Source organism: Eubalaena glacialis, chromosome 9 (assembly GCF_028564815.1).
Source record: "Eubalaena glacialis isolate mEubGla1 chromosome 9, mEubGla1.1.hap2.+ XY, whole genome shotgun sequence".
Taxonomy (NCBI): Eukaryota; Metazoa; Chordata; class Mammalia; order Artiodactyla; family Balaenidae; genus Eubalaena; species Eubalaena glacialis.
In genome coordinates, this window is record NC_083724.1 from 29,002,378 (window position 1) to 29,028,159 (window position 25,782).

The following is a 25,782-nucleotide window of genomic DNA, read 5'->3' on the forward strand; positions in this document are numbered from 1 at the left end:
GGCAGAGTAGAAAGGTTGTAGGCCAGGGGTCATCTGCATCTGGGTTCAAATTCTGCCTCAGCATTTTACCAGCTGTGGGACCTTGGATACATTAGATTCTGTAAGCCTCAGATAATGAGGCTTTTACATACAGATAACGTAGTTTACCCTTGGTTGTGATTATTGCTAAGGTATATGAAGAGCCTGACATAAGGCCTGGTACACATTAGATGCTCAATAAATAGAAGTTAATAATTTAATTGATATGAGTAATATAAATTATATGCTGAAAGCAGTGGCTGGTAAGGTAGAAATTTTCTTTTATAAATCAGTGTTAGAAATCAGTCATACCAAGCAAAGTAATCCTGAAGAATATTTCAATGAAAAATTGCATTCTTTGTTTAGGTATTGCCAAGGCTTCTTATCCTGTAGATTATTTGTTTATGCCTTGGTTATACCTTGCATAAAATGAAGGTATGAATTTTGCATATCAAGGTGTTCACAGGGCTGTATTCCTTTTTTGGAGGCTCTGAACATGAATCTGTTTCTGAGCTCATTCGGATTGGTAGCTGATTTCAGTTCCTTGAAGTTGTAGGACTGAGGTCCCTGTTTTCTTCCTGGATGTCAGCTGGGGGCTGGTCTTTACTCCTAGAGGCTGCCAGCATTCCTTCTCGTGCTTTTCATATGGTCCCTCCCCAGCCACAGTGGTTTGAGCCCCTCTTATGCTTTAAATCTGATTTTTCCTTCTGCTACATCTCTCTGCCTCCAGCCTGAAAGTTTTTTGCTTTTAAGGGCTCATGTGATTAGACTGAACCCATCCAGATAATCTAGGATAATCTCCCTATTTTAACATTCATTACTTTTTACATCTGTAAAGTACTTTTTACCAGGTGAAGTAACTGATTGACAGGTTCCAGAGATTAGGGTGTGGACAGCTTTGGGGAGGGCATTCGTTCTGCCATAACTGCCTTTGGATTGGAACATATATTGGAACAATATTTCATTCTGTCTTTGAAGTGTTTCTTCAGTGCCCTTGGCTTTTTTTATTAGTCCAGTTTCAGCCCTGTGTACTTTTTTGCTCATATTCTGAGAGTGATTCTAAAGTACAGTAGACACTACTCATTAAGGTTTGTAATGCACAAACCAAAGAACAGTGACTTTGGGAAGCAGAGCATCTCTGAACGAGGCATGAGACATTCATCAACAGAACCAACGCATATTTACTGTCTGTCTACTTTGTACCGGGTACTGTTCTAAGGCACTGAAGGTTCAGCCATGAACAACGCAGACAAGGTCCACGTGGAGCTTTCATTCCACTGGGCACTGAGAACCAGCTGTAAGGCTGAGACTGGAAACTTGAGGAATTCTCCATAAGTTCTGAGTTCTGTAAAGGGAGGACTGCCCTCCCAACAGCTCCCTGACAACAATCTTGTCTCATATGGGACACTGTGAGCCCTAGTGAAAGTCTGTGTGGTTAAGCAGGCTTGGGCTCTAGTCCTGTCTGTGATGTGAAGATGGTGTCTGGTTTTTGAGGTGAGGAAAACGGTGTCTGATTCGAGTTAGCAAGGACAGGCATGCAGATTGACCTCCATCTTGCTAACATCTTAGACACTGCACGACCATGTGGCCAGACTGCCTTGACTTATACTTTCAGCCGAAAAGAGAAAGTTCTATCTCCACGGAACAAAGTGCTCTGTTCCTGTGTCTTCCGATGTGTGTAACACATTCTTGCAGAGGCGGAACTCAGTTCATAGGACAAAGGAGGTAGGGTGAGTGGTGCCCAGAGGACTAGTGGGCTCACAGCTGGACTGCACAAGGATCGAAGGAGCAGGTGGAGGGGGAGTGAAGAGTTATCCTTGTCTTGAAGGGTCTTTGACTTGATGAGGTGAATATGAAACAGAGTATATCTGAATTTGAATGACCTTTGAAGCAGCACTCACACCAGTGCATCTCTCACCCTCCTAATGTGCTCTTCCCTTTGCTTTTCATTTTTCTTCCATATTTATTGGACACCTAGTTATTATGCGCCAGGAACTGTGCTGGACACTGAGTTGAAATAAAACACCAGCTCAGAAATTAAAGTCAAATTGACTTTGCTAGGTTATTGCTTTTTTTTTTTTTTTTTAAGTTTCAGTCTTTTACAACTTAGTTAAACTAAGTTTTTGGTGGGGCACATGCTGCAGCGTATATAGAAATATAATGTGTATTATAGAATGTAGGAATATAATGTACACGTGAAATTTATATAATGTTATAAACCATTGTTACCTCAATTTAAAAAAGAAAAAAATAAAATTCATGTGGAAGGAAAAAGGTAGTGAGGATAGAAAGAATATAATGAAGTCATTTATTAGGCCCAGAAAAGATGGCACAGTGGACTTGGTCATTCTCAGGCCAGTGCCCCAGAATGTCATGCTTTTAGGAAATCTTTCAATGTTGTGATTAACACATTTTGCAGAAATGGGTAGGAGCTTTTGAGTAATACTCATTTGTCTATTCTTCCATTAATGATAGTACAGTATCTAGTTGTGATCTAAAAATATTGAATAATACATGAATTCCTGTTAGCTTAACACAGAACGTACAGTCTTCACCAAAGGTTTTATTTTCCCTCTTTTTCCCCATTTGCCTTCATACAAGAAAATCTTGCCCCCTGTGGTCAATGGGGACCTGTATGAATTCATAGCCAAAGGAATGTTTTTGGTTAAGAAAAATAGTAGGAGGAATTCCAAACTGTGAATGGCTTACCAGAGCTCTTTGGAAATACTGTTGGCAAGTTTTGTCTGCCTTTGTCAAGTTAAGTATGAGCCGGAGACCTCAGTTAACAGTAGGTGCAGGCACATGGTTCTCAGACTTCATCGTGTGGCCTCATTTTAAGGCATATTGCCTGGGGTTAATTTTGTTCAAGGAAGTTAGACATCTTTCAGATCTGATATGTACTCAAGCCAACTTATATTCTTACCCTTCATTCCTGCCAATCTCCTTTCCTCCTCCCTCTCTCTCTTATCTTTCATTGAATTAAAAAGAAAATTATGAAATAGATCAAATATATAAAAAGGTACAGAAATAACATAAAGAACACTCATGTACCAACATCCATCATTTTACCATGCCTGCTTTAGATTCTTTTCAAGAAAGAAAACACTACAGATACAGTTTATGTCACCTGTATATCCCCCTCTTTCCTCAAAGATAATCGTTATCCTGGAGTGGCATATTTTTATGCAACCATATATATGTTTGCATTCTGTTAATAACAATATAGGATATTGGTTTGCGTATGTTCATATTGTATAGGTGTGCATGTTGATTTGCAACTTGTCTTTTTCACTCAACGTTATGTTCTTGAGATTTATCAATGTTGATAAATGAGGCATCTGGTTCATTTTAACTGCTGCATGGTATTCCATTTTTATTCTAAAAATATTTTTTAAAAATCTCTTCTTCCAGTCTTTGGCTTGTTTTTTCACATTGCTGATGGTATCTTTTTGTGCATAGTTTTTACTTTCAGAAGTTGAAGTCGTTAGTTCCCATTTTTGGTTTGGACTTCTGTATTTTAAGAAGACCTTCCCTACCTTAGGTTCATAAGTACATTTTCTCCTCTATATCTTTTAAACTTTCATTTTTAGTTTTAGCTTTTCAATCTACCAAGAATTTAATTTTGTATAGTGGTATGAGATGGAAAAATTACTGTCTTTTTTTTTTAACATCTTTATTGGAGTATAATTGCTTTACAGTGTTGTTAGTTTCTGCTCTATAACAAAGTGAATCAGCTATATGTATACATATATCCCCATATCCCCTCCCTCTTGCACCTCCCTCCCACCCTCGCTATCCCAAGCTGATCTCCCTGTGCTATGTGGCTGCTTCCCACTAGCTATCTATTTTACATTTGGTAGTATATATATGTCAGTGCTACTCTCTCACTTCATCCCAACTTACCCTTCCCCCTCCCCCTGTCCTCAAGTCCATTCTCTATGTCTGCATCTTTATTCCTGTACTGCCCCTAGGTTCATCAGAACCATTTTTTTTCAGATTCCATATATATGTGTTAGCATACGGTATTTGTTTTTCTCTTTCTGACTTACTTCACTCTGTATGACAGACTCTAGGTCCATCCAACTCACTACAAATAACTCAATTTTGTTTCTTTTTATGGCTGACTAATATTCCATTGTATATATGTGCCACATCTTCTTTATCCATTCATCTGTTGATGGACACTTAGATTGCTTCCATTCCCTGGCTATTGTAAATAGTGCTGCAGTGAATGTTGTGGTACATGTCTCTTTTTGAATTATGGTTTTCTCAGGGTATATGCCCTGTAGTGGGATTGGTGGGTCATATGGTAGTTCTATTTTTAGTTTTTGAAGGAACCTGCATACTGTTCTCCATAGTGGCTGATCTGATCTTTATGATTTCTTTCCTTCTGCTAACTTTGGGTTTTTTTGTTCTTCTTTCTCTAATTGCTTTAGGTGTAAGGTTAGGTTGTTTATTTGAGATTTTTCTTGTTTCTTGAGGTAGGATTGTATTGCTATAAAATTCCCTCTTAGAACTGCTTTTGCTGCATCCCATAGGTTTTGGGTCGTCGTGTTTTCATTGTCATTCATTTCTAGGTATTTTTTGATTTCCTTTTGATTTCTTCAGTGATCTCTTGGTTATTTAGTAGCATGTTGTTTAGCCTCCATGTGTTTGTATTTTTTACAGTTTTTTCCTGTAATTGATATCTAGTCTCATAGCGTTGTGGTTGGAAAAGATACTTGATACAATTTCAATTTTCTTAAATTTACTGAGGCTTGATTTGTAACCCAAGATACGATCTATCCTGGAGACTGTTCCATGTGCACTTGAGAAGAAAGTGTATTTTGTTGTTTTGGATGGAATGTCCTAAAAATATCAATTAAGTCTATCTGGTCTCATGTGTCATTTAAAGCTTGTGTTTCCTTATTTATTTTCATTTTGGATGATCTGTCCATTGGTGAAAGTGGGCTGTTAAAGTCCCCTACTATGATTGTGTTACTGTCGATTTACCCTTTTATGGCTGTTAGCATTTGCCTTACGTATTGAGGTGCTCCTATGTTGGGTGCATAAATATTTACAATTGTTATATCTTCTTCTTGGATTGATCCCTTGATCATTATGTAGTGTCCTTCTTTGTCTCTTGTAATAGTCTTTGTTTTCAAGTCTATTTTGTCTGATATGAGAATTGCTACTCCAGCTTTCTTTTGATTTCCATTTGCACGGAATATCTTTTTCCATCCCCTCACTTTCAGTCTGTATGTGTCCCTAGGTCTGAAGTGGGTCTCTTGTAGACAACATATATATGGGTCTTGTTTTTGTATGCATTCAGCCAGTCTATGTCTTTTGCTTGGAGCATTTAATACATTTACATTTAAGGTAGGTGATTATCGATATGTATGTTCCTATTACTGTTTTCTTAATTGTTTTGCATTTGTTTTTGTAGGTCTTTTCCTTCTCTTGTGTTTCCTGCCTAGAGCAGTTCCTTTAGCATTTGTTGTAAAGCTGGTTTGGTGGTGCTGAATTCTCTTAGCTTTTGCTTGTCTGTAAAGGTTTTGATTTCTCCATCGAATCTGAATGAGATCCTTGCTGTGTAGAGTAATCTTGGTTGTAGGTTTTTCCCTTTCATCACTTTAAATAACGTCCTGCCACTCCCTTCTGGCTTGCAGAGTTTCTGCTGAAAGGTAAGCTGTTAACCTTATGGGGATTCCCTTGTATGTTATTTGTTGCTTTTCCCTTGCTGCTTTTAATATTTTTTCTTTGTATTTAATTTTTGATAGTTTGATTAATATGTGTCTTGGCATGTTTCCTCTTGGATTTATCCTGTATGGGACTCTCTGTGCTTCCTGAGCTTGATTGACTGTTTCCTTTCCCATGTTAGGGAAGTTTTCAACTATAATCTCTTCAAATATTTTCTCAGACCCTTTTTTTCCTCTTCTTCTTCTGGGACCCCTATAATTCGAATGTTGATGCATATAATGTTGTCCCAGAGGTCTCTGAGACTGTCCTCAATTCCTTTCATTCTTTTTTCTTTATTCTGCTCTGTGGCAGTTATTTCCACTATTTTATCTTCCAGGTCGTTTATCCATTCTTCTGTCTCAGTTATTCTGCTATTGATTCCTTCTAGAGAATTTTTAAATTTCATTTATTGCGTTGTTTATCATTGTTTGTTTGCTCTTCAGTTCTTCTAGGTCCTTGTTAAACGTTTCTTGTATTTTCTCCATTATATTTCCGAGATTTTGGATCATCTTTATTATCATTACTCTGAATTCTTTTTCAGGTAGACTGCCTATTTCCTCTTCATTTGTTTGGTCTGGTGGGTTTTTACCTTGCTCCTTCATCTGTTGTGTATTTCTCTGTCCTCTCATTTCGTTTAACTTACTGTGTTTGGGGTCTCTTTTTTGCAGGCAGCAGGTTCATAGTTCCTGTTATTTTTGGTGTCTGCCCCCAGTGGGTGAGGTTGGTTCAGTGGCTTGTGGAGGGGACTGGTGCCTGTGCTCTGGTGGGTGGCGCTGGATCTTGTCTTTCTGGTGGGCAGGGCCGCATTTGGTGGTGTGTTTTGGGGTGTTTGTGAATTTAGTATGACTTTAGGCAGCTTCTCTGCTAATGGGTGGAGTTGTGTTCCTGTCTTGCTAGTTGTTTGGCATGGGGCGTCCAGCACTGGAGTTTGCTGGCCATTGGGTGGAGCTGGGTCTTAGTGTTGAGATGGAGATCTCTGGGAGAGCTCTCACCGATTGATATTACATGGAGCCGTGAGGTCTGTGTTCCAATGTCCTGGACTCGGCCCTCCCACCTCGGAGGCTCAGGCCCGACACCCGGCTGGAGCACCAAGACCCTGCCAGCCACACGGCTAGGAAGAAGAGGAAGAAGAAAAAAAAAACAGCTAGAACCCCAAACCAAATGGTAAAAGCAAAAGTAAACAGAGAAAATCACACAAAGAAACATACACACTCACAAAAAGAGAAAAAACAAAATAATAAAATAAAAAAAAAATAAAAATAGAAAAAATAATAAAATAAAAAGATAAAAAGTTTTAAAAAGTAAAAAAAAAGAAAAAGGAAGAGAGCAATCAAACCAATAAACAAATCCACTAATGATAACAAGCACTAAAAAGTAAACTAAGATAAACATAAAACCAAAAACCAATCAGACAGAGAAAGCAAACCCCAAATCTACAGTTGCTCCCAAAGTCCACTGCCTCTATTTTGGGAGCATTCATTGTCTGTTCAGGTATTCCAGAGATGCAGGGTTTATCAAGTTGATTGGGGGGATTTAATCCGCTGCTCCTGAGGCTGCACGGAGAAATTTCCCTTTCTCTTTTTTGTTCGCACAGCTCCTGGGCTTCAGCTTTGGTTTTGGCCCCGCCTCTGCGTATAGGCCACCCTCAGGCGTCTGTTCTCTGCCCAGACAGGAGGGGATTAAAGCAGCAGCTGATTAGGGTTCTCTTGCTCACTCAGGCCAGGGAAAGGGAGGGGTACGGTAGTCATAATTGGAATGGAGAGTGAGCCTGTGGCAGCAGAGGCCAGCGTGATGTTGCAACAGCCTGAGGCGCGCCATGTGTTCTCCCGGGGAAGTTGTCCCTGGATCACGGGACCCTGGCAGTGGCGTGCTGCACAGGCTCCTGGGGGGGTGTGGGTAGTGACCTGCGCTTGCACACAGGATTCTGAGTGGCAGTGGCGGCAGCGTTAGCAGTTCATGCCCATCTCTGGGGTCTGAGCTGATAGCCGTGGCTTGTGCCTGTCTCTGGAGCTCGCTTAGGTGGTGCTCTGCCTTCTGTGGGCACACGGAGCAGGAATCCCCTCTCCTCACACACCTGGAAAGAATGCTGTGTTGCCTCTCCAGCAGGTCCAGACTTTTCCCCAGACTCCCTCCTGGCTATCTGTGGCACACTAGCCCCCTTCAGGCTGTCTTCACATAGCCAACCTCAGTCCTCTCCCTGGGGTCTGACCTCCGAAGCCTGAGCCTCAGCTCCCAGGCCCTACCCGCCCCGGGGGGGTGAGCAAACCAAAAAATTACTATCTTATATGAGTAACTACTTGTCTCAGCAACACTGGTTGAATAGCCCATCCTTTTCCCATTAATTTGTAATATTAAATCTGATTTACATCAGTCTCCTCTCTGTATTTTATAGTGTCCAAGCACAAAAAAGTGAAATGAAGTCTTGAGCAAAATACCTGGATAATGTAAGATTTAAGCTTGATGTTGAATTTGAATTGTGTGTGTTTTTAACCCTGTGATGTCAACCCACACCTATATGTGTAGCTCCAATCAGCACTCCTTTGAAAATGGAAATTAGTTTGTACTGATTACAGGTTGCCAATACTTATGTTAATGAATTCTGAGCATTTAATCTCAAACAATGATTAGTGTAAAAAGGATCCAAAAAACTGGAATTGACTATTCTAGTTATGACTTATGGATGGGTTTAGCCAGTGTTTTTCTCTTTGAGACCAAAACCTGAATCAATCAATTAAACAAACAAACCAAAGTTCAGTCTATTGACAACAAGTTCGTATAGTAAGATACGGTATTGCATGGAGTTTGAATATCTAAAGGTCTGAAATCCACAGCAAATGTAATGAGGTCTTTATGTTTATGTCCATGGTTAACTATATTCATGGGTGAGACAGTCATGCAGTAAGCCCTGCTGTGTGTGTGGAGTTTTGCTGAATTGTGTAGCTTCTAAAACAAGAAGAATAAGCTTGCTCCAAAGTTAAGACACTTAAATGGAAAAACCTGAAGGAAAAATCATTACCCAATGAAGATTTAAATTCATTCAGATGGGGAAGACGTATTCTCAGAACAACATGAACTGCCCGTTGATTTGTCTCCTTCAGGGGAATGCTTGCTAGTGGGGACAACCAGCCAGTGTTGGGTCTGGGGGTTTAGAGAGCTAGCCTTTTGCACTTGGTGACTTGTGTACACAATTGGTGTGATGTACCTGGCCACAGATGCGTTTGGCACTATCTTGGATCCCATGCAAGGCCAGGTAAACTGATTGGCTTCTTGTCACTGCTTCACCATCTGAAGCAGACAGCATCGTGTGGACCAGATATAGAATGCACAAACAGCCACACTCGTGCAAAGAATACTGTGAAAAAGAGGTGTGAATATTGTCCAGGTGCTGTGCCTCAGTGGGTCTCAAACTTCAGCGTGCAAAAAATTTCCTAAGGATTTGTGGGTCTTACGTCTAGCTTTTCACTCAGGTCTCGGGGGCTGGGCGTCGGCACACCTGACAAGCACCTCGCTCAGGTGGTTCTGATGAGGAGTTCCTGAGACCACACTGTGTTGGCGAAACCTGGTTATTCTCAATCCTGTGTCATGATTTAGGTTGTATTCAAGTGCAATTGGTTTTTAATTTAATATTTTCTTTTAATCAACTCATTTGTTTTGTATAAAGAAAAGGAAACTGAATTACTCCTATAAAAGTAAAATCAGTATCACTTACTGAGGGCAAGTAGAGGGTATAGAGGGTATGCATGAATATACATTAAGATAAAGGTGTGTGTATGTGTATATATACGCATAATCATAGGTAATGATTTTGCTTCAGGTTTTTCCATTTAAATGTCAAGTTTGGGGAAAGTTTCTGTGTATATAGTATAAATATATACCAATATAAGTATATCTGTCATCCACTTAATATTATCTTTTGTTTCTCAGTTTGGCAAACACTAAGAAAAAGGGTTATAGGGGAGGGAGAAGCATTTGCCCCAGGCTGTCAGGAATTAAGGATGAGGATGCCTTGGCTTTGTGCTGAGGAGCATTTATAATTTTAGAAATAGCACACAGGAGTGTGGCTGATATACTTGCCTCGAGCTGACAACTCTAGCTGTCTGCCTCGTGGAGAAGGGCACCTCAACAAGAGGGAAAGTTCACCCAGAGACAGACAGAAGGGAGGGTGCACGTCCCTTCAAGAACTGGAAAACCCTGTGTGCAGAGGACTAGCCCTTCCGTTTTGGTAGTAAACTTTGGAGAAAGGGAAGAGAAAGGCAAGGATGGAATTGTTTATAATTATAAGGACCTGCGGTGTGCCAGGCACTGTGCAGGGGCTTGCACATGGCCTCTGGTTTAATGTTTTGAAGGCGCTGTGACACGTGCACATTATCGTTTACTCTGCTGTGGAGTTGAGGAAGTGGAGGCGTGGGGAGTTGAAGCCACTTGCCCAGGGTTCTGTAGTCACTCCGGGTCACCCTAGAGTGATACGAATCTTATTTCAATTCAGACTTGAAAAAGAAATGCATTAACTACCACATTTTAAGTTTTAAATGTTTACATTAATGTAATTTAGCATTTTTTGTTTTGCTGTGCAATCCTGAACATGTATCCTCTTGTGGGCCTCATGGTAAGCACAGAAACAGTTTTTACCTCCTGTGTCTTCCAATTAAGACCTCTCGTTATGTAAAAAGTTTTCCTTACCAAGGTCTCTGTAGGTTCAACTTTTAGTGTGGTAGCCTTCAGGTGTAATGTAAACCTGAAGAGAGAAAGAAAAAGCAAACAAAAAGCCCCCCACCTGTTTTTGCTCATAATTACTTCATGGAGGGAATGATCATTAACACAGCCTGTGAGTTGTGTCACAGAGACCTACCTGAGTGTAGCATTTCAAGGAAAGCATGGGCCCATCAGAGGACTGGGAGTGTGGGAAGGCTGGTCTCTGGCGAGTGAGCCATTCTAGAAGAGCTCATGAATCAGGATGGATGAAATCTTCCAGAGAACCTTTAGACAGATTTTATCAGAAATGTACATTTGGGATTATGCTAGGATATTATGATGAGATCATGATACTGACTTAGCCTTCTGCATTTGGAGTTCTTTTTAAAGGGAAACATCCCAGGCTGCTGTTTCCCAGAGAGAATGATGAGCTCTGTCTACTTTCAGCCATCTTCCATGCAGGCTGCCTTATGATTTCACAGCAATCTCTGATATATGACAAATATCAAAATGTTTCAGCCTTCTCTAGATTTCTGAGGGTCTGATATTGAATAAAATGATGCCCGTAGAAGCAACAAGGAAAGATGGGTTTTTCCCTGGAGACTTTTTTCCCCCTGTTTGACAAATAGGAGTGATGAAACTGACCCTATGTCTTTTTTTCTTTGGAAGCCTGAAAACTCAGAAGCAGTTCTGGCCTCGGAGCCTGTGCATCATTGCTCTATTTCTTCTCTAGGTTAGGCTTTCTGCCCTAACCTAGCTTTTCCTTGGGCCTCAATTATTTGCTTATATTTGCCATGCAGCTAGGTGGCATATTACGATTTAACTCAAACTAGACATAAAAACAAGTATTTTTAAATTATCTAAAATTAATTTTAATATATTAAAAATAAGTAAATTTCCAGTGTTAGAAACAGTGCTGACTTGAGTGGAATGAAAGAGAATTCCTTCTTTCCATGCTTTTGGCAACTTTATACTGTCTTTGTTTCTTGTGAGCCATCACACACTTGTTTCTCAAGGCCATTCCCATGTTGTCTTTCTTGCAGAATCATAGACAGAGTTGGGAATTTATGGTCAACTTTGCATTGGACACACACACACACACACGAGATATTTTTATCTCTTGCATATCAACTAGTTTAAAATACACGTTCCTATACCCTTTAAAAGCATCCATCAAAGAATTAGTAATTCTTATCTGAGATGAACAACCTGCAAACATACAGTTAGAATAATTTTAGTGTCTTATTTTGATTAGGAGTGGGTTTCTTGTGTTTTAAACTCAAGATTGTGAATAGTTTTAATTAACTTGTTTATTTTTAAATACAGATTTCAGGTTTACATTGAGTTTAGAAACAAAGTATTTTTTTTTCTCATTGCAGACAGAACTAAACTCCACATCTCCCTTCCCCAGCAAGGAGCTGGCTGAAGCCACAAAAACTTTGCTGGATAGTCTTGGGATTGTGGCTCAAGAGGTAAGTCATTTCTTTTCAGCCCCAGAAGGCAGATCATCCACTATCACTTTTTTCCACCCTGAGTTTGGCTCAGAGGGTCTTTTTGATTTGAATATCATAGGAAATGTAAAATCAGCTTTATATCCGTGATCTTAAAATTACCTGATTTGATCTCCTTACTTTAGAGATGAAGAAACCAAGACTCATAGATATCTCAAGGTTAATTAGCTAGGGGCTGAAGGCCTGATATCTAGCCTAGAACTTTCTCTCATAATTACTCTTGGCCCCTAGTTAATGACCCATTTGTAAAGAAGATGATTCCTCCTCATCCTCCGTGTACTGTATTTGTCTTACCAGCAACTTCTCCGTATTTCTTTTTTTTTTTTTTTAAATAAATTTATTTATTTGTTTGTGGCTGCGTTGGGTCTTCGTTGCTGTGCACCGGCTTTCTCGAGTTGCGGCGAGCGGGGGCTACTCTCCATTGCAGTGTGCGGGCGTCTCATTGTGGTGGCTTCTCTTGTTGTGGAGCACGGGCTCCCCATTGCGGTGGCTTCTCTTGTTGCGGAGCACAGGCTCTAGGCATGCGGGCCTCAGCAATTGTGGCTTGCGGGCTCTAGAGCGCAGGCTCAGTAGTTGTGGCACACGGGCTCAGTTGCTCCGTGGCATGTGGGATCTTCCCGGACCAGGGCTCAAACCCGTGTCCCCTGCATTGGCAGGCGGACTCTCAACCACTGCGCCATCAGGGAAGCCCATCCTTATTTCTTTTTCAGCAGCAAAGCAAGACAGTCTTTTTTTTTTTTTTTTTTTTTTAATTTATTTATTTTTGGCTGTGTTGGGTCCTCGTTGCTGCGCGCGAGCTTTCTCTAGTTGTGGCGAGCGGGGGCTACTCTTCGTTGCGGTGCGTGTGCTTCTCATTGTGGTGGCTTCTCTTGTTGCGGAGCACGGGCTCTAGGCGTGCGGGCTTCAGTAGTTGAGGCACGCGGGCTTCAGTAGTTGTGGCACGCGGGCTCAGTAGTTGTGGCTCGCGGGCTCTAGAGTGCAGGCTCAGCAGTTGTGGCGCACAGGCCCAGTTGCTCCACGGCATGTGGGATCTTCCCGGACCCAGGCCTGAACCCGTGTCCCCTGCATTGACAGGCGGATTCCTAACCACTGTGCCACCAGGGAAGTCCCAAGACAGTCTTTTTATCAAAACATTTGTTCACTATCTGAAGGGAAGAACCTGGTACCCCTAATTCAGATCTTTCCCTTGTAAATATCTGGGCCCTGAGTTCAACTTTGGGAATGTAGTCTCCTGATAAAAGTTGAGTTTACCTTTCGGGTCCACATGTTTACAAGCGTATTAGAATAACCTTTGTCACAGGATCAGGGGGCCTAACTTACAAAAAGCAATTAACCATTCCTCTGCCTCCCAGTCAGCATGTGCTCACCTTTCTGACACCCACCCTTGTTTCAAATTAGACTTGGAAAGGGGGAGCCATTTGGAGCCAGGTGTGTAAAGAGCTAAGCTTGAGGGATGGTGGTCAGAAATCATGCAGGCCTTAATGTTTAAGACACTGGGTAGGAATAATTCATGGTGAAATTCTCTCAGACTTGGTCCAGTCTTATTATGAGTTGCTTCTCTAAGTCAATTTTGGGGTTTGTATCATTTTTCTCAAATATCAAAGCTCACTTTATGTCTCCTAAGAATAAAGGCTTGCATGCTCACTATGGGAAATGCAGAACGTTTGGAAAATACACCGAGATTCAACGCTGTTGATTTATTAGTGTTTTGCTTTTGGGTCTGTTCTGTTTTTCAATTCTGCTCCTGTGTGTCTGACTGGAGAGGGCTGGCTTTGGGGTCCCTTTCAGGAGGAGAAGCCCTGTTCCAGGCTGCCATCTGTTCTTCCGGTTATGAATGCTGGTGACCGCTCTGTAGGTGGAGAAGCTGGGTCTCCCAGGGTTCTTCCAGGAGGCAGAATGAGAAATAGAACCTGCCCTGCAAGTCATTTCTCCCGGGCCCCGTTAGCTGACACTGATATGCCCCGTACTACTCTGCAGGTCCCTGCCAGCCTTACAGAAGGCAAAGCAGGGACTCTAACATGGGAGGCTGCCTCTAACCTCACGGTCTGGTTACAGCTGTTTCCTCTTGCATCACTGGCCTGCCTTTTGTCTGGGGTAAAAAAAAAAATTGAAGGCATGTGATGCTCCTGTTTCTCATGTGGTAGAACCTCTCCAACTGAACAATATACGTTTTTCCTGGCAGCTGCTTCCTTGTGCCCTGCTTGTTCCCTGGTCCTGGACAGCAAGGGCCACCTGCTCCTCTCAATGGAACACTAAGTCAAGTCACTTTTGCCGCGAGTGACTCATTGTCTAACTTGCCATTTCTCTGGGACAAATGGGAGAAGATAAATAAATAAGTGCGCTTGGAGATCTGCTCCATGTTTGGAAAGAAAGTTGGTTGTTTGACCAAAGCACAACCCTTAAAAGGAAAAGGGAAAGGGAGTTAAGCTGCCCTGGTTCATGCAGTTTCACCCAATTTCCCTGTGTAATCCACATGACAGATGTGAGTGGGTCCTACTGTGCCCATTTTGCAGGTGACACTGAGGCTCAGAAGAGCCAGACAACTTGCCCACAGTCACCTAGTAAGTTAATTGGCAAAACTGGGATTCGAACCCAGGACTGTTGGCCTCGAAAGCCCATGTTCTTGCTACTTAAGCCCACTTTTTGTCTGAACTCTGATGGTAACTGGAATAAATAAAATAATAGATAAGTAAATAAATAAATAGATAATAATAAATAAATAAATAGAATAAAAAGGAGACTCTTCAAAGAAAGAAAATATGGATTAACAGGGCCTGCAGTTGGCTGGGAATGGGGACTTTTGGAGCCAGATGAGTGAGAGCGGACATGAGCTTCACATCTGGGTGACGGGAAGGTGAGCCTGGGGAGGTAGGGCAGGAAATAGTGTCTCCGTTATCTGCCCAGCACCCACCAGGTGTCTGCCACAGCCGGGTGCTGGGGACTCAGCAGCGAGCGCACTAACTTCCCTGTTCTCGTGGGACTGACATGGGGTGAGAGACAGAAATAAACAGTTCTGTATATAATGTGACAGCAGGGATGCCTGCCATGAAGAAAAATAAAGCCGGGTAAGAGGCTGGAGGGTGATGAGGTGGTGTTTTAAAGGGGGCTGATTTGTGAAGTCCTCTCTGGTCAGGTGACATCTGAGCCTGAAGGGAATGACACTAGGGCCTCCACTCCAAGCAGGAGGAACCGTAAATCCAAAGACACTGATGTTGGGCATGATGAAGAGATGTATGTAAAGACCAGGGAGAAGCTGGGACGAAGTGAGAGAATGGCATGGACATATATACACTACCAAATGTAAAATAGATGGCTAGTGGGAAGCAGCCGCATAGCACAGGGAGATCAGCTCAGTGCTTTGTGACCACCTAGAGGGGTGGGATAGGGAGGGTGGGAGGGAGACGCCAGAGGGAGGGGATATGGGGATATATGTCTATGTATAGCTGATTCACTTTGTTATAAAGCAGAAACTAACACAACATTGTAAAGCAATTATACTCCAATAAAGATGTTAAAAAAATAAAATAAAATAAAGACCAGGGAGGAGCCCAGCCGTGGCCAGACAAAGAGAGCAAGTGAGAGGGGAGTCGGAGGTAAGGTTAGGGTTAGCAGCAGGAGGTGAGTGCCATGCAGGGCTGCCAAGGCTGTGTTTACACTGAGTAAGATGGGAGGCCAGTGGAGGGTCCGGAGCAGGGACGCCTGTTGTGACCTAGAGGATGAGGGTTGTTTATGGTTCGGCTGTTACGCTAGGAGACTGTGATGGGGGCGAGGGCAGGAGGAGGCCATCGCAGTGGATTGAGAAAGTGAGTCGGCGGTTCTTCTCTCCACGGATGACAATCAAACGCCACCTTCCGTGGGCTGGAGGATGAGCGGCCCCCCTCCCTGTGAGGGGGAGCGCTTCACGGAGGAGGTGTGGCGCGGGAGCTGCGGTGTAGAAGAACGAGTAGGAGTTTGCCCCTAAGACAGGTTCCGGGAAGAGCCCAGAGTTCGGATTAACTCAGTCATTTATGGTGCTTCTGTCCAAAGATGTGCTGGCTTTAGGTGGGGAGCCATTTGTCCTTTTGATTGGGGGATGGCAGGCTGGTGGTGGTGAGAAAGAGAAGTGAGTGGCTTTTGCTGTCGTTTAAAAACCTCTAGGGCTGTTGCACCCACCAAGGAAAGGAGAGGTGGTCTGACTGCCTCTCCCCTCCCTGTCTGTATACCTCATACAGGTGATGAGAAGATAAAATTCAGGAAAAGCGGGCCGCCTAACTGTGCTCTCCCGGTGTTAGATGCTCCCTCTGGAGGGAGGAATCTTTGTGATCTCTGACCGCCTCTGGGGCGCCTGGTTCCTCTTGCAGGCAGAAGGCAAAGGCGGGCTCTGTGGCGCCCAGGACCTTGTCCCTCACCGGAGCCAGCAGGCTCTGTGAGATGGAAAACTGGGCCCGCGGAGTGCGAACATAGCCCACCTCCGGGGCAAGTGCAGGGTTCCGCAGCCACTCCCCGCTGCTCACCACGCCTCAGCCCTCCAGGCGGTGAGAACATGCAGTGGCATGGCAAGGAATGTAGGGATTTTTTAATGATTTATTGTGAAATGTGTGGAAATACAAAGTGCTCTATAAATATTGAATTATAAGAGCCACTGGGCCAAGAATTCCGCACGGTGCTGGGGTACGTTGGTGTGTGAGACGAAGAGCTGGTCACGTGTGAGTTCCAGACTCGGCCCCCCCGGCTGCCTGGGGCATCTGGCTCTTCCCGGCAGGGACTGTTCTGTGTTGGGCCCTCTCTGGGATGTCAGATATCGTGTGACTTTCTCCTCACCACACTGTTTTAGCTTCATCGTCTTGATGAGAAGTTGGGCCCTCAGAGAAGTGACTTTCCGAAGGCTGTGAGCTCATGAGAGACACAAGTGGGATTCAAACTCGGTCCCCCACCGTGCGCTCTTTCCATTGCCCGACGCTCAGCTGAGACGAGGATGGGGACTTCACACACAGCACTTCTTCTGCCCGGGGCAGAGGGCCCCTCAGTTTCCACACTGAAGTTTGAGGTGTTGTAGAAATGAGGCAGTGACCGAGGGTGTAAGTGGTTCCTGATGTACGCCTATGAACACATAGTTGTTCAAAGAAAGCATCCTCTTCTGTAAACTCAGTGATCATCCGAATAGATAAAGCCCGTCACCAGGGGCTCCCCTAACTGCTAAGCGGTGCTTCTCAGTCTTTAACGTGTCTAGGAGTCACCTGGGCACCGCGTGAAAATGCAGATTTGAACCGTAGATAGATAGACCACCTCAAACAGCCTCTCCGATGACACTGATGCCACTGGTCCCTGGACCACAGAGGAGGAGCAAGGCTCTGGCAATCCTGTCACAGAGCGATGCCCCTCTGAGAGGCGACATCAGGCGAGATAGGTTCTGGGGTGAGGCTTTGGCGAGGTCAAGAAGTTGACCTGTTTATTCCTCTTCTGTGTCTTCAACCTTCCCCCGCTCTTTCCTCTCCTTCAGCTGTTCAGCATGAGGAGCTGGAGTGACATGCGGCAGGAGGTGATGTTTCTGACCAACGTGAATAGCTCCAGCTCCTCCATGCAGATCTACCAGGCCGTGTCCCGCATCGTCTGTGGCCATCCCGAGGGTGGGGGCCTGAAGATCAAGTCCCTTAACTGGTATGAGGACAACAACTACAAAGCCCTCTTTGGAGGCAACAGCACTGAGGATGATGCCGGCACCTTCTATGACAATTCGACAAGTGAGTGTCTCTGCAGACCCAAGCCCTGGCCCCAGCCCACCTCGGGTCCAGGCTCAGCCCCGTGCCACCTGTGGCACCTGCTTCCTCGTGCTTATCCTCATCCTACGTAGCAGCGGTGGATGTTTGTTTACCTGTCTGTTTGCCCCCCAGACTGAGCTCCTAGAGGAGGGAATCTTCTCCTAATCAGTGAACTGTCCCCACTTGTGTGAATGGGGCCTGGCACATCCCAGGCATACAGTGTGTTTATCAAGTGAATGGATGACTGAAAGCCAGTCTCCTCAGTTTTCTGGGGGATGTCAGAGGGTGGCTCCCAAAGTGATCAAGTATCTTCTCCTTCTTCTCCTCCTCTCCCTTGCCCCTCCCCTCTCCTCTCCCTCTCCTTGAGGTATGCTTTACAATAAAGACTTAACAATAACAACAACAATAATAAAAGATAACATTTAGGGAACATTTCCTATGTACTATGCATTTTATTTAACTTATCTCATTTAACCCTTACAATAACCCTGCAAGGAAGGTTTTATAACCCCACATTTTATAGGCTCAGAGAGGTTCAGCGACTTGGTCAAAGCCACACCATAGCTAATCGGCAAGAGCCAGGATTAAGCCAGATCTGCCTGGCTCCGTGCTTTTTTTCGGTAAACCACGTGGCCTCCAAAATACCTGTTCATGGTGGTGTGTGTGTGCCGTCAGACTCGGACATGGGATCTGCTGTTTGTTGTTCTTAGCTGCAAGGTGGCGTTAAAGAACCTTGTAACTCCATATCTGCTCCCCACACTCGGGCAGTTTTGTGGGGATGTGTGTCCTGTGCCTGGTGGCAGCCAGGAGCCAGTGTTACAGTTTTAGACAATGGCATCGTTTTCATTGTAAATATGATGCAAGTGAGCCTTTCTCCATTTCTAACTGCAGGTGTGTCTTTCAGACACTGGGTGAGGTGGCTTTTTGTGCGTTATTGTGACACAAGAACCTCTTATTCTTGTCTGGAGTGAAGCACTCCAGACGTGGCAGGTTGCTTTGCGAGCCTGAAGGGAAGGACACTGTAGGCAGTTTTCTGAAATGCCATCCCCTCCGCTCCCTCACTTTGCAAGTCAACCCAAGGGAACCTTCATTTTCACAACAGATATAACTGGGAGAAAATCCTCTTTAAAAAAAAAAAATTATCTTTGTAGCATGTAGAGGATTCTTAGTATCTAAAAGAACCCAGAATGAAATTTTTAAAAAAATCAGGAATCCTTCTGGATAATCAAACCCTACTGTCTGTTATAAATTTGGATTTTTCAGTTTGGAATGTTTATTACATTTATTACATATACTTGTGATGAGACCTATTAATTAAAGGGAAATTTAAAATTTCTGCTTGAAAACTAAAGTCTGAATTCAGCTCTTTGTTTCCAATAAAAACAAAGTGGTGAGGACTGGTGCAAGCTATCTAGAGTTATAAATCTAGAGTTATAAAGGATTGTGTATAATAAAAAACATTTTTCCATATTGTCTCAGTTGTGAGTTATCCATCATCAGTGTTATAATAAGCTCTGATTATTTATCAAGCATTGTTCTAGGGGCTCCACAGATAGCATCTCAGTTAATCCTCTCCGCATCTCTGCCAAGTAGATGTCATTAACTTTATTTTTACAGAGGAGCCAACTGAGACTCAGACAAGTGATGTTGTTACATAGCCATTAAGTGGCGGAGCTGAGATTTGAACCCATGACTGACCAGCTGGCTCCAAAGCTCTTGTTACTTCCTACAAGTACATGAGCATGCATACAAATATTTGCCTTTCATCCTCTTCATAGCTCCTTATTGCAATGATTTGATGAAGAATCTGGAGTCCAGTCCTCTTTCCCGCATCATATGGAAAGCTCTCAAGCCCCTACTTGTTGGGAAGATCCTGTATACACCTGACACTCCAGTCACAAGGCAGGTTATGGCTGAGGTAAGCTGCCTGGGCCCAAGAGGCCCTCTACAGAATCCTCCTAGAATTATGGACAAAAATATAAAGGTGGCTTCGGATGGCGAGTGTTGAGTATACTCATGGCTCTTCTGGGATTTCCAAAGAGTGAGAACCTCCAGTCTGACTCAGGCCCAAGCTGACTGTTGAGGGCCAGCTCTCCAGCCTTGGGTATTTGAATCACTGCTGCAGGCAGACACTTCTTGGGAATGGGAAGGACTGGAAAAGGGCTTCTGTGATGGAACATCTTTTCAGGGAGCAGCTGAGTTCTCATGTCTCTGCCTCTCTCTCTCTTTTTTTTTTTTCCTGCTGCCCCTGGCTCCCCGTTTGACTCCAGGTGAATAAGACCTTCCAGGAACTGGCTGTGTTTCATGATCTGGAAGGCATGTGGCAAGAGCTCAGCCCCAACATCTGGACCTTCCTGGAGAGCAGCCCAGAAATGGACCTTGTCCGGGTGAGTGTCCCTCTGATTGCCGTGTACCTGACTGATGCTCTTTACTTTCCCAGAAGTGACTGAGATGAGGATTCTTTACATTGAACCAGTGCAGACGCACTGAGCATCGCTCAAGCCACAGGCCCATCACTTGGCAGAGCTACAGGTGACGGTACACAAATCACACCGTTTCATGCACATCAGCATCAAAGCGTCTGATAGTCAAAATCAGATTTCCAAGAAACCTAGGGCTGGTATTTGGAGCAAGAGTTTGGTGATTACAGGACGTTGATTATTTTCATTTCTGGCTCTAGAGCCACAGCATCTTACTTAGCCCTACTATGTCCTAGTGGGTCTTGGACAGAGGTGTGTGTGAGCAAAGGTCTGGTCTGACCTGAGATACTCATTCCCCGAGGCACCGTGTGAGTGTAGAGCTGCTGTTACTGCATGGAGGGGAATTGCACTTAGTGCTTCAGAACCACTTGAAAAGGGATAAATGCTCTAGAGACAACTGGATTCAAAAGCGGAGGAGTCTGAGCAAGAATGGAATGTCTCCTTTGCTTGAGGCTGAGTGCCATTTAATCGCATCATCCTGCCTTGGGCTGAGTCAGAGAATCATTAGACTATTTCCTCTCTCCATGGTGAGAGAGGCCTCTTCCTTTTATTCCTGCTGCTATTAAGAAGCACGAATGGATTTTGCCAGGTTTCTTTTCTTGACACCTCATTGATCGGAGGGGCAGCTGGGTGTTAGAGGAGGTATCTACCCTGGGAGGTACTCTGCCAGGCTGAGGACTGTCCCTTGATGCCCTGGGAGGGACGATATGCAGGTGGTCTTCCAATGAGGGGAAAGCTGGAGTCATCTTTGTTGCACTAGTCTTGCAATTTAATTCTTAAATTGGGAGCCTTTAAAAACCAAGGGACTTTAGTCAGAAAAACATGAACAATAATTCGTATGGATTGACTGAATACTTCTGACTAATAATAATAACAACAACAACTTATGCCCTTCAAGGATGGATCTCTGTTGGACTCCAGTCTCTCCTCCAAAAGGGATTCAAGTGGTCCAGCCACAGACAGTGCCATAGAATTAGGTGTGGTCTCAGGTGCCTTCTTCCTGGTCCTCTCCTTAGAATGTACATTTCTACTTGTTGGACTTCTCTCCTTCTGAGTCTCAGAGGATGATGAGGGTCCCTGTTGAAGGAACTCCATGAGTTTTAGTCTGTAGGCAGATAGATGCTTCCCCTACTCTTAAATAGAGCGTTTGGCTTGGATGCTCCAGCAGCTCACAGGCTCTCAGTTTTTCTGGGACAAGGCACTTGCCAACATGGCCATGGCATTCATTAGGAATCCTGCTGGAGAACACAGGATGTGTGATAGGAAATGGAGGAGCTGTGGCTGGGGAGAAAAGCATGGCGTGTGGTTTGGAGAGCCTTGGGCGTCAAGCCAAGGACCTTTACTTTAAGCTCTGGAGCACCATGAAAGGGTGTTAGGCAAGGGGAGCTATTACTCTGGTTTGACAGGTGGATTGAAGAGGGGAAAGGTAGAAAGCAGAGTCCAGGGTGGAGGCTATCCAAGTAGGTGGCCAAGGCATTGGCTGGAGGCAAAGCCTGGTGACTGCTTGATTGTGGAGGGGTGAAAGACAGGGCAGCTTCAGGATGATTCTTGATTTCTAGCTGGTGGACGGTGGGGATGTCCAACAGGCCAGTGGGTATTGGGGCCTGGAGTGTAGGGGGCTGGTTAGGCTGAGACACCAAATGGGGACTCATCAGCCTGTGGGTGGAAGTCGAAGGAGCCTCCTCCAGTTGCTTTCTCTTCTCTACTAAGGAGTGTTTATTTCACTCCACAAGCTTGGGCCACTCAGTCCTCTGTACCCCCTGCAGCCTTGCATCTGGTACACAAGGCAATGCTTGAGACTTCTGCATCTGTTGGGGTAGCTCTTTCTTTTTTTTTTTTTTTTTAGGTTTATTGAGGTGTAATTGACAAATTAAAAGTGTATGTATTTAAGGTGTACAACTTGGTGTTTTGATATATGTATGCGTTGTGAAATGATCACCACAATGGAGCTAAGTAACATGTCCCTCACTTCACATAGTTACCTCTTAGCAAGTGTCAAGTATACAGGACAGTATCATTAACTATAGTTACCACACTGTACATTAGGGCCTCAGAACTCTTTGTACTGCAAAACTGAAACTTCATACCCTTTGACCTCCCTGTTTCCCCCAGCCCCCGGCAGCTACCGTTCTACTCTGTGGTAGCTCTTATCTTTTGCTGTCTCTGGCTCTGTCTACACCCGTCGCGTCACCCCACATATCTGGAGGCGCTTCTCCGTTGAGTCATGTAACCCACTGATACTAAACTGTTCTCCTTTCTGAGCTGCTGTTTGTCTCCTTCATCTCAAACCTCTGCTTTCTCCCTGGCCACTGCTCCTGAGGGGGATCTTTGGTCTCCTGGCCCCTCTCGTGCCCTAGAACGGCCATGTGATCAGTGATCTCACTGGGCATGTCTCTCTGGCCTTGCTGCCCTCCTTGACGATATTGCTGAGAAGCCACACTGGCCAGGGAGGGCCTCACCCCAAATGCCACGTGTCTTCACTCAGGTCTTATTTGCTCAGTTCAAGTCCCAAATAAGTCATTTCAGAATCACTAACCCATACCCCTGTGAACCTTTGTGAGGTACAATTTTGTACCTATTTTGTTAACAAAAATACATATCTTAACTGATGACAGTATAAATTGTTATTCCCTATAGGAAAACAATTTGGAATGAAAATTGTACGAGCCATAAAAAACGTGCTATCCTGTGTATCTGCATTTCACACACCCTCAGGGATGTATCCCATACAGAAATAATTTTAAAGAAAGAAGTCACCATATGAGAGAGAATGTTATGGCTCTAATAATTGTTATTGTGAGAAATTAGACTAAATGCTGCGGTATGGGAATAGTTAATGAAATTATAGTTTATATACTCTATAAAAACTATTATGCTCCCATTATAACAATAAATATGAAGCCACATGGGGAAAAAACTTATATGTTAGTAGAAATAAGACTGATTTAAAAAATAGCAGAGTTTGGCCCCTTAGGGATTCCATTTCAGTAGAGCCAGAGCTTCATGTACGTTCTCAAAGGTGTGAAAGGAGTTGCAGCTGATTCTCCTTTCCATGAGCTGAGGTTGAAACAGACCCATTTTTCTGGCAGCACATCTGTGCAGGCCTCTGCCCTGGTCCTCTGCACCTGCTGGTTGACCACCAGATTGGTTTTCCTTCTCTTCCATGTTGACCCACGTGGAGAGCCAGCCAGCTAGGGAATAAGAAATGGAAGACAGGCCTCCTTTGCATCATGACCCATGCATCCTGCAACTGGAAAAGATCATATTGGTTTAACAGCAGAATTCTTTTCCCAAACTAAACAGAAGTAGGTGTGTCTTAATTCAATCTAGAGATTAGGGTCTTTATGAGGAGTCATCAGCCTGGGTCTCAAAAGAGGAAGAAGATATAATGCAGTGGGAAGGTGCAGTAGAATCCGAGAGCCCAGTATTCTCACCTGTAAAATGGAAACACTGGGTTACCTATCTCACAGTTTTCTATGAAGATTTTAAAAAAAGACAATGTATGTGAAAGGGTTTTGTAAACCATATAATGCTCATCAAGACTTAGTTGGTGTTTACTACTTGTACTTTGTCATTGGAATGGCAGACACTATTGGACAGCAGAGGCAATGACCACTTTTGGGAACAGCGATTGGAAGGCTTAGATTGGACAGCCAAAGATATCGTGGCATTTCTGGCCAAGCACCCAGAGGAAGTGCAGTCCGCTAATGGCTCTGTGTACACCTGGAGAGAAGCCTTCAATGAGACCAACCAGGCAATCCAGACCATCTCTCGCTTCATGGAGGTGAGGATCTATTCTGCGGACCACTTAGAAGAGGCTTTGGCTTCTTTCTCTGAGATGGTGCAGTAAGGTTTGGATTAGAGTAAAGTTTAGAAATAATGTGTCATCTTATTTACAGTAGTATCCCTCCACCTAACACAGGGTGTAGTGTACAAAAAGGTACTCAATGAATGTTAGTTAAATGACTGAGTGAGTAAATCAACAGACCTAACTTCTAGCTTTATTCTGTCTGACTCAGGAATGTCTCTATCCATTGTTTTCTAGGTTTTCCTGTGTTTTTTTTGTTTTTTAAATTTTTATTTATTTATTTATGGCTGTGTTGGGTCTTCGTTTCTGTGCTAGGGCTTTCTCTAGTTGTGGCAAGCGGGGGCCACTCTTCATCGCGGCGCGCGGGCCTCTCACTATCGCGGCCTCTCTTGTTGCAGAGCACAGGCTCCAGACGCGCCAGCTCAGTAATTGTGGCTCACGGGGCCCGGCTGCTCCGCGGCATGTGGGATCTTCCCAGACCAGGGCTCGATCCCGTGTCCCCTGCATTGGCAGGCAGATTCTCAACCACTGCGCCACCAGGGAAGCCCTTTCCTGTGTTTTGATATCCCAATACCTAATGGCAACAAAGCATTCCCTTAAAAAAGCATTACTTATGAAACTTAACTAAAATCTGATAGGACCGATTACACTTTAAAAATTGAGTCCTAAAAATGATGTGACTTAATAAGGACAAATGAAAGGTTTTTTTGTTCTGCTTGGTTAGTTGTTATGACTCAAAATTACTAAGAAAACAGAAGCGAAAATGAGGTTTAAACCTCTTTCCCTCCACGAAAGTCAATATAGGTAACTTACCTCTAAATACTTCCAACATTTCCCTTAAATTGCAGTTAAAAACCAAAACAACCCATTTTCAGTTGAATATTGGAGAATGACTTGAGAGAGGAGTAGAGAGTGAGGATAAAAAAAAGTCATGCACTTAGCGCTTCTCTCTTAGCATAGATTCTGCCTTGGCCACTGCTTGTTTTCCCGGCCATCGGCGTTCTCATGACGGCTGTTCTTCCTTCAGTGTGTGAACCTGAACAAGCTGGAACCAGTGGCAACAGAGGTTCTGCTCATCAACAAGTCCATGGAGCTGCTGGATGAGCGGAAGTTCTGGGCTGGGATCGTGTTCACTGGAATTGCTCCTGGCAGTGTCGAGCTGCCCCATCACGTCAAGTACAAGATCCGGATGGATATCGACAATGTGGAGAGGACGAATAAGATCAAGGATGGGTAAGTTGAATCCCATCGTACCAGCCAGTCTTGGGAAAGTCAAGAGCAGCTAATGTGAGTGGAGGTACTTTATTTTAACTAATAATTTGGTAAAAATTTCCAACAAAGTATAACTCAAATTGGTGGCATGATTTTGGTGTAACTGGCTCATTCATTGTGGAGACAACTATTTCAAAGGTCTTAAAATATCATTATCTTTTGGTTCAGCATTTCCATTCCAGGGAATTAGTCCTGAGGAATTAAATCAACAGGAAAAAAAGACATTATGTTCTCTGTGCCAGCACTATCCCTTTCTATAAGAGGGAGCAAATAAGCAAGATAAGAGGGAATGGTTAAGTAAATTTTGGCCCATCTACTTGTTGCAATGTTAGGGAGCTAATGGAGGGGGGGGAACCCAAACCAACAAGTGGTTTGTTCATTCTGATTATATTTATTTAAAAACATGTGTACGTGTCAGCTGAGACCGGAAAGTAAGATACAGAAATAAGAAAAGTGGCTCTGTAATGGTGGTAGGATTGTGGGTGACTGAGTTTTTTTTATTGTATGGTTCTAAGGAATGTTTGATCGCCTGTGGTTTGATTTAA

At 43.8% G+C, this 25,782-nt stretch overlaps 1 protein-coding gene across 5 annotated transcripts in view; it reads left to right on the forward strand.

Annotated features, from left to right (window-relative positions):
• ABCA1 (ATP binding cassette subfamily A member 1) overlaps window positions 1-25,782 on the forward strand; it is a 135,001-nt gene that overhangs the window by 64,449 nt on the left and 44,770 nt on the right. For all 5 annotated transcript variants that reach the window (XM_061200161.1, XM_061200160.1, XM_061200162.1 and 2 more), the window contains 6 exons: window positions 11,808-11,900; window positions 17,419-17,659; window positions 19,456-19,595; window positions 19,948-20,064; window positions 23,744-23,941; window positions 24,993-25,198. In XM_061200161.1, the coding sequence (XP_061056144.1) occupies window positions 11,808-11,900; window positions 17,419-17,659; window positions 19,456-19,595; window positions 19,948-20,064; window positions 23,744-23,941; window positions 24,993-25,198 (995 nt within the window). The remainder of the gene's footprint in view (window positions 1-11,807; window positions 11,901-17,418; window positions 17,660-19,455; window positions 19,596-19,947; window positions 20,065-23,743; window positions 23,942-24,992; window positions 25,199-25,782) is intronic.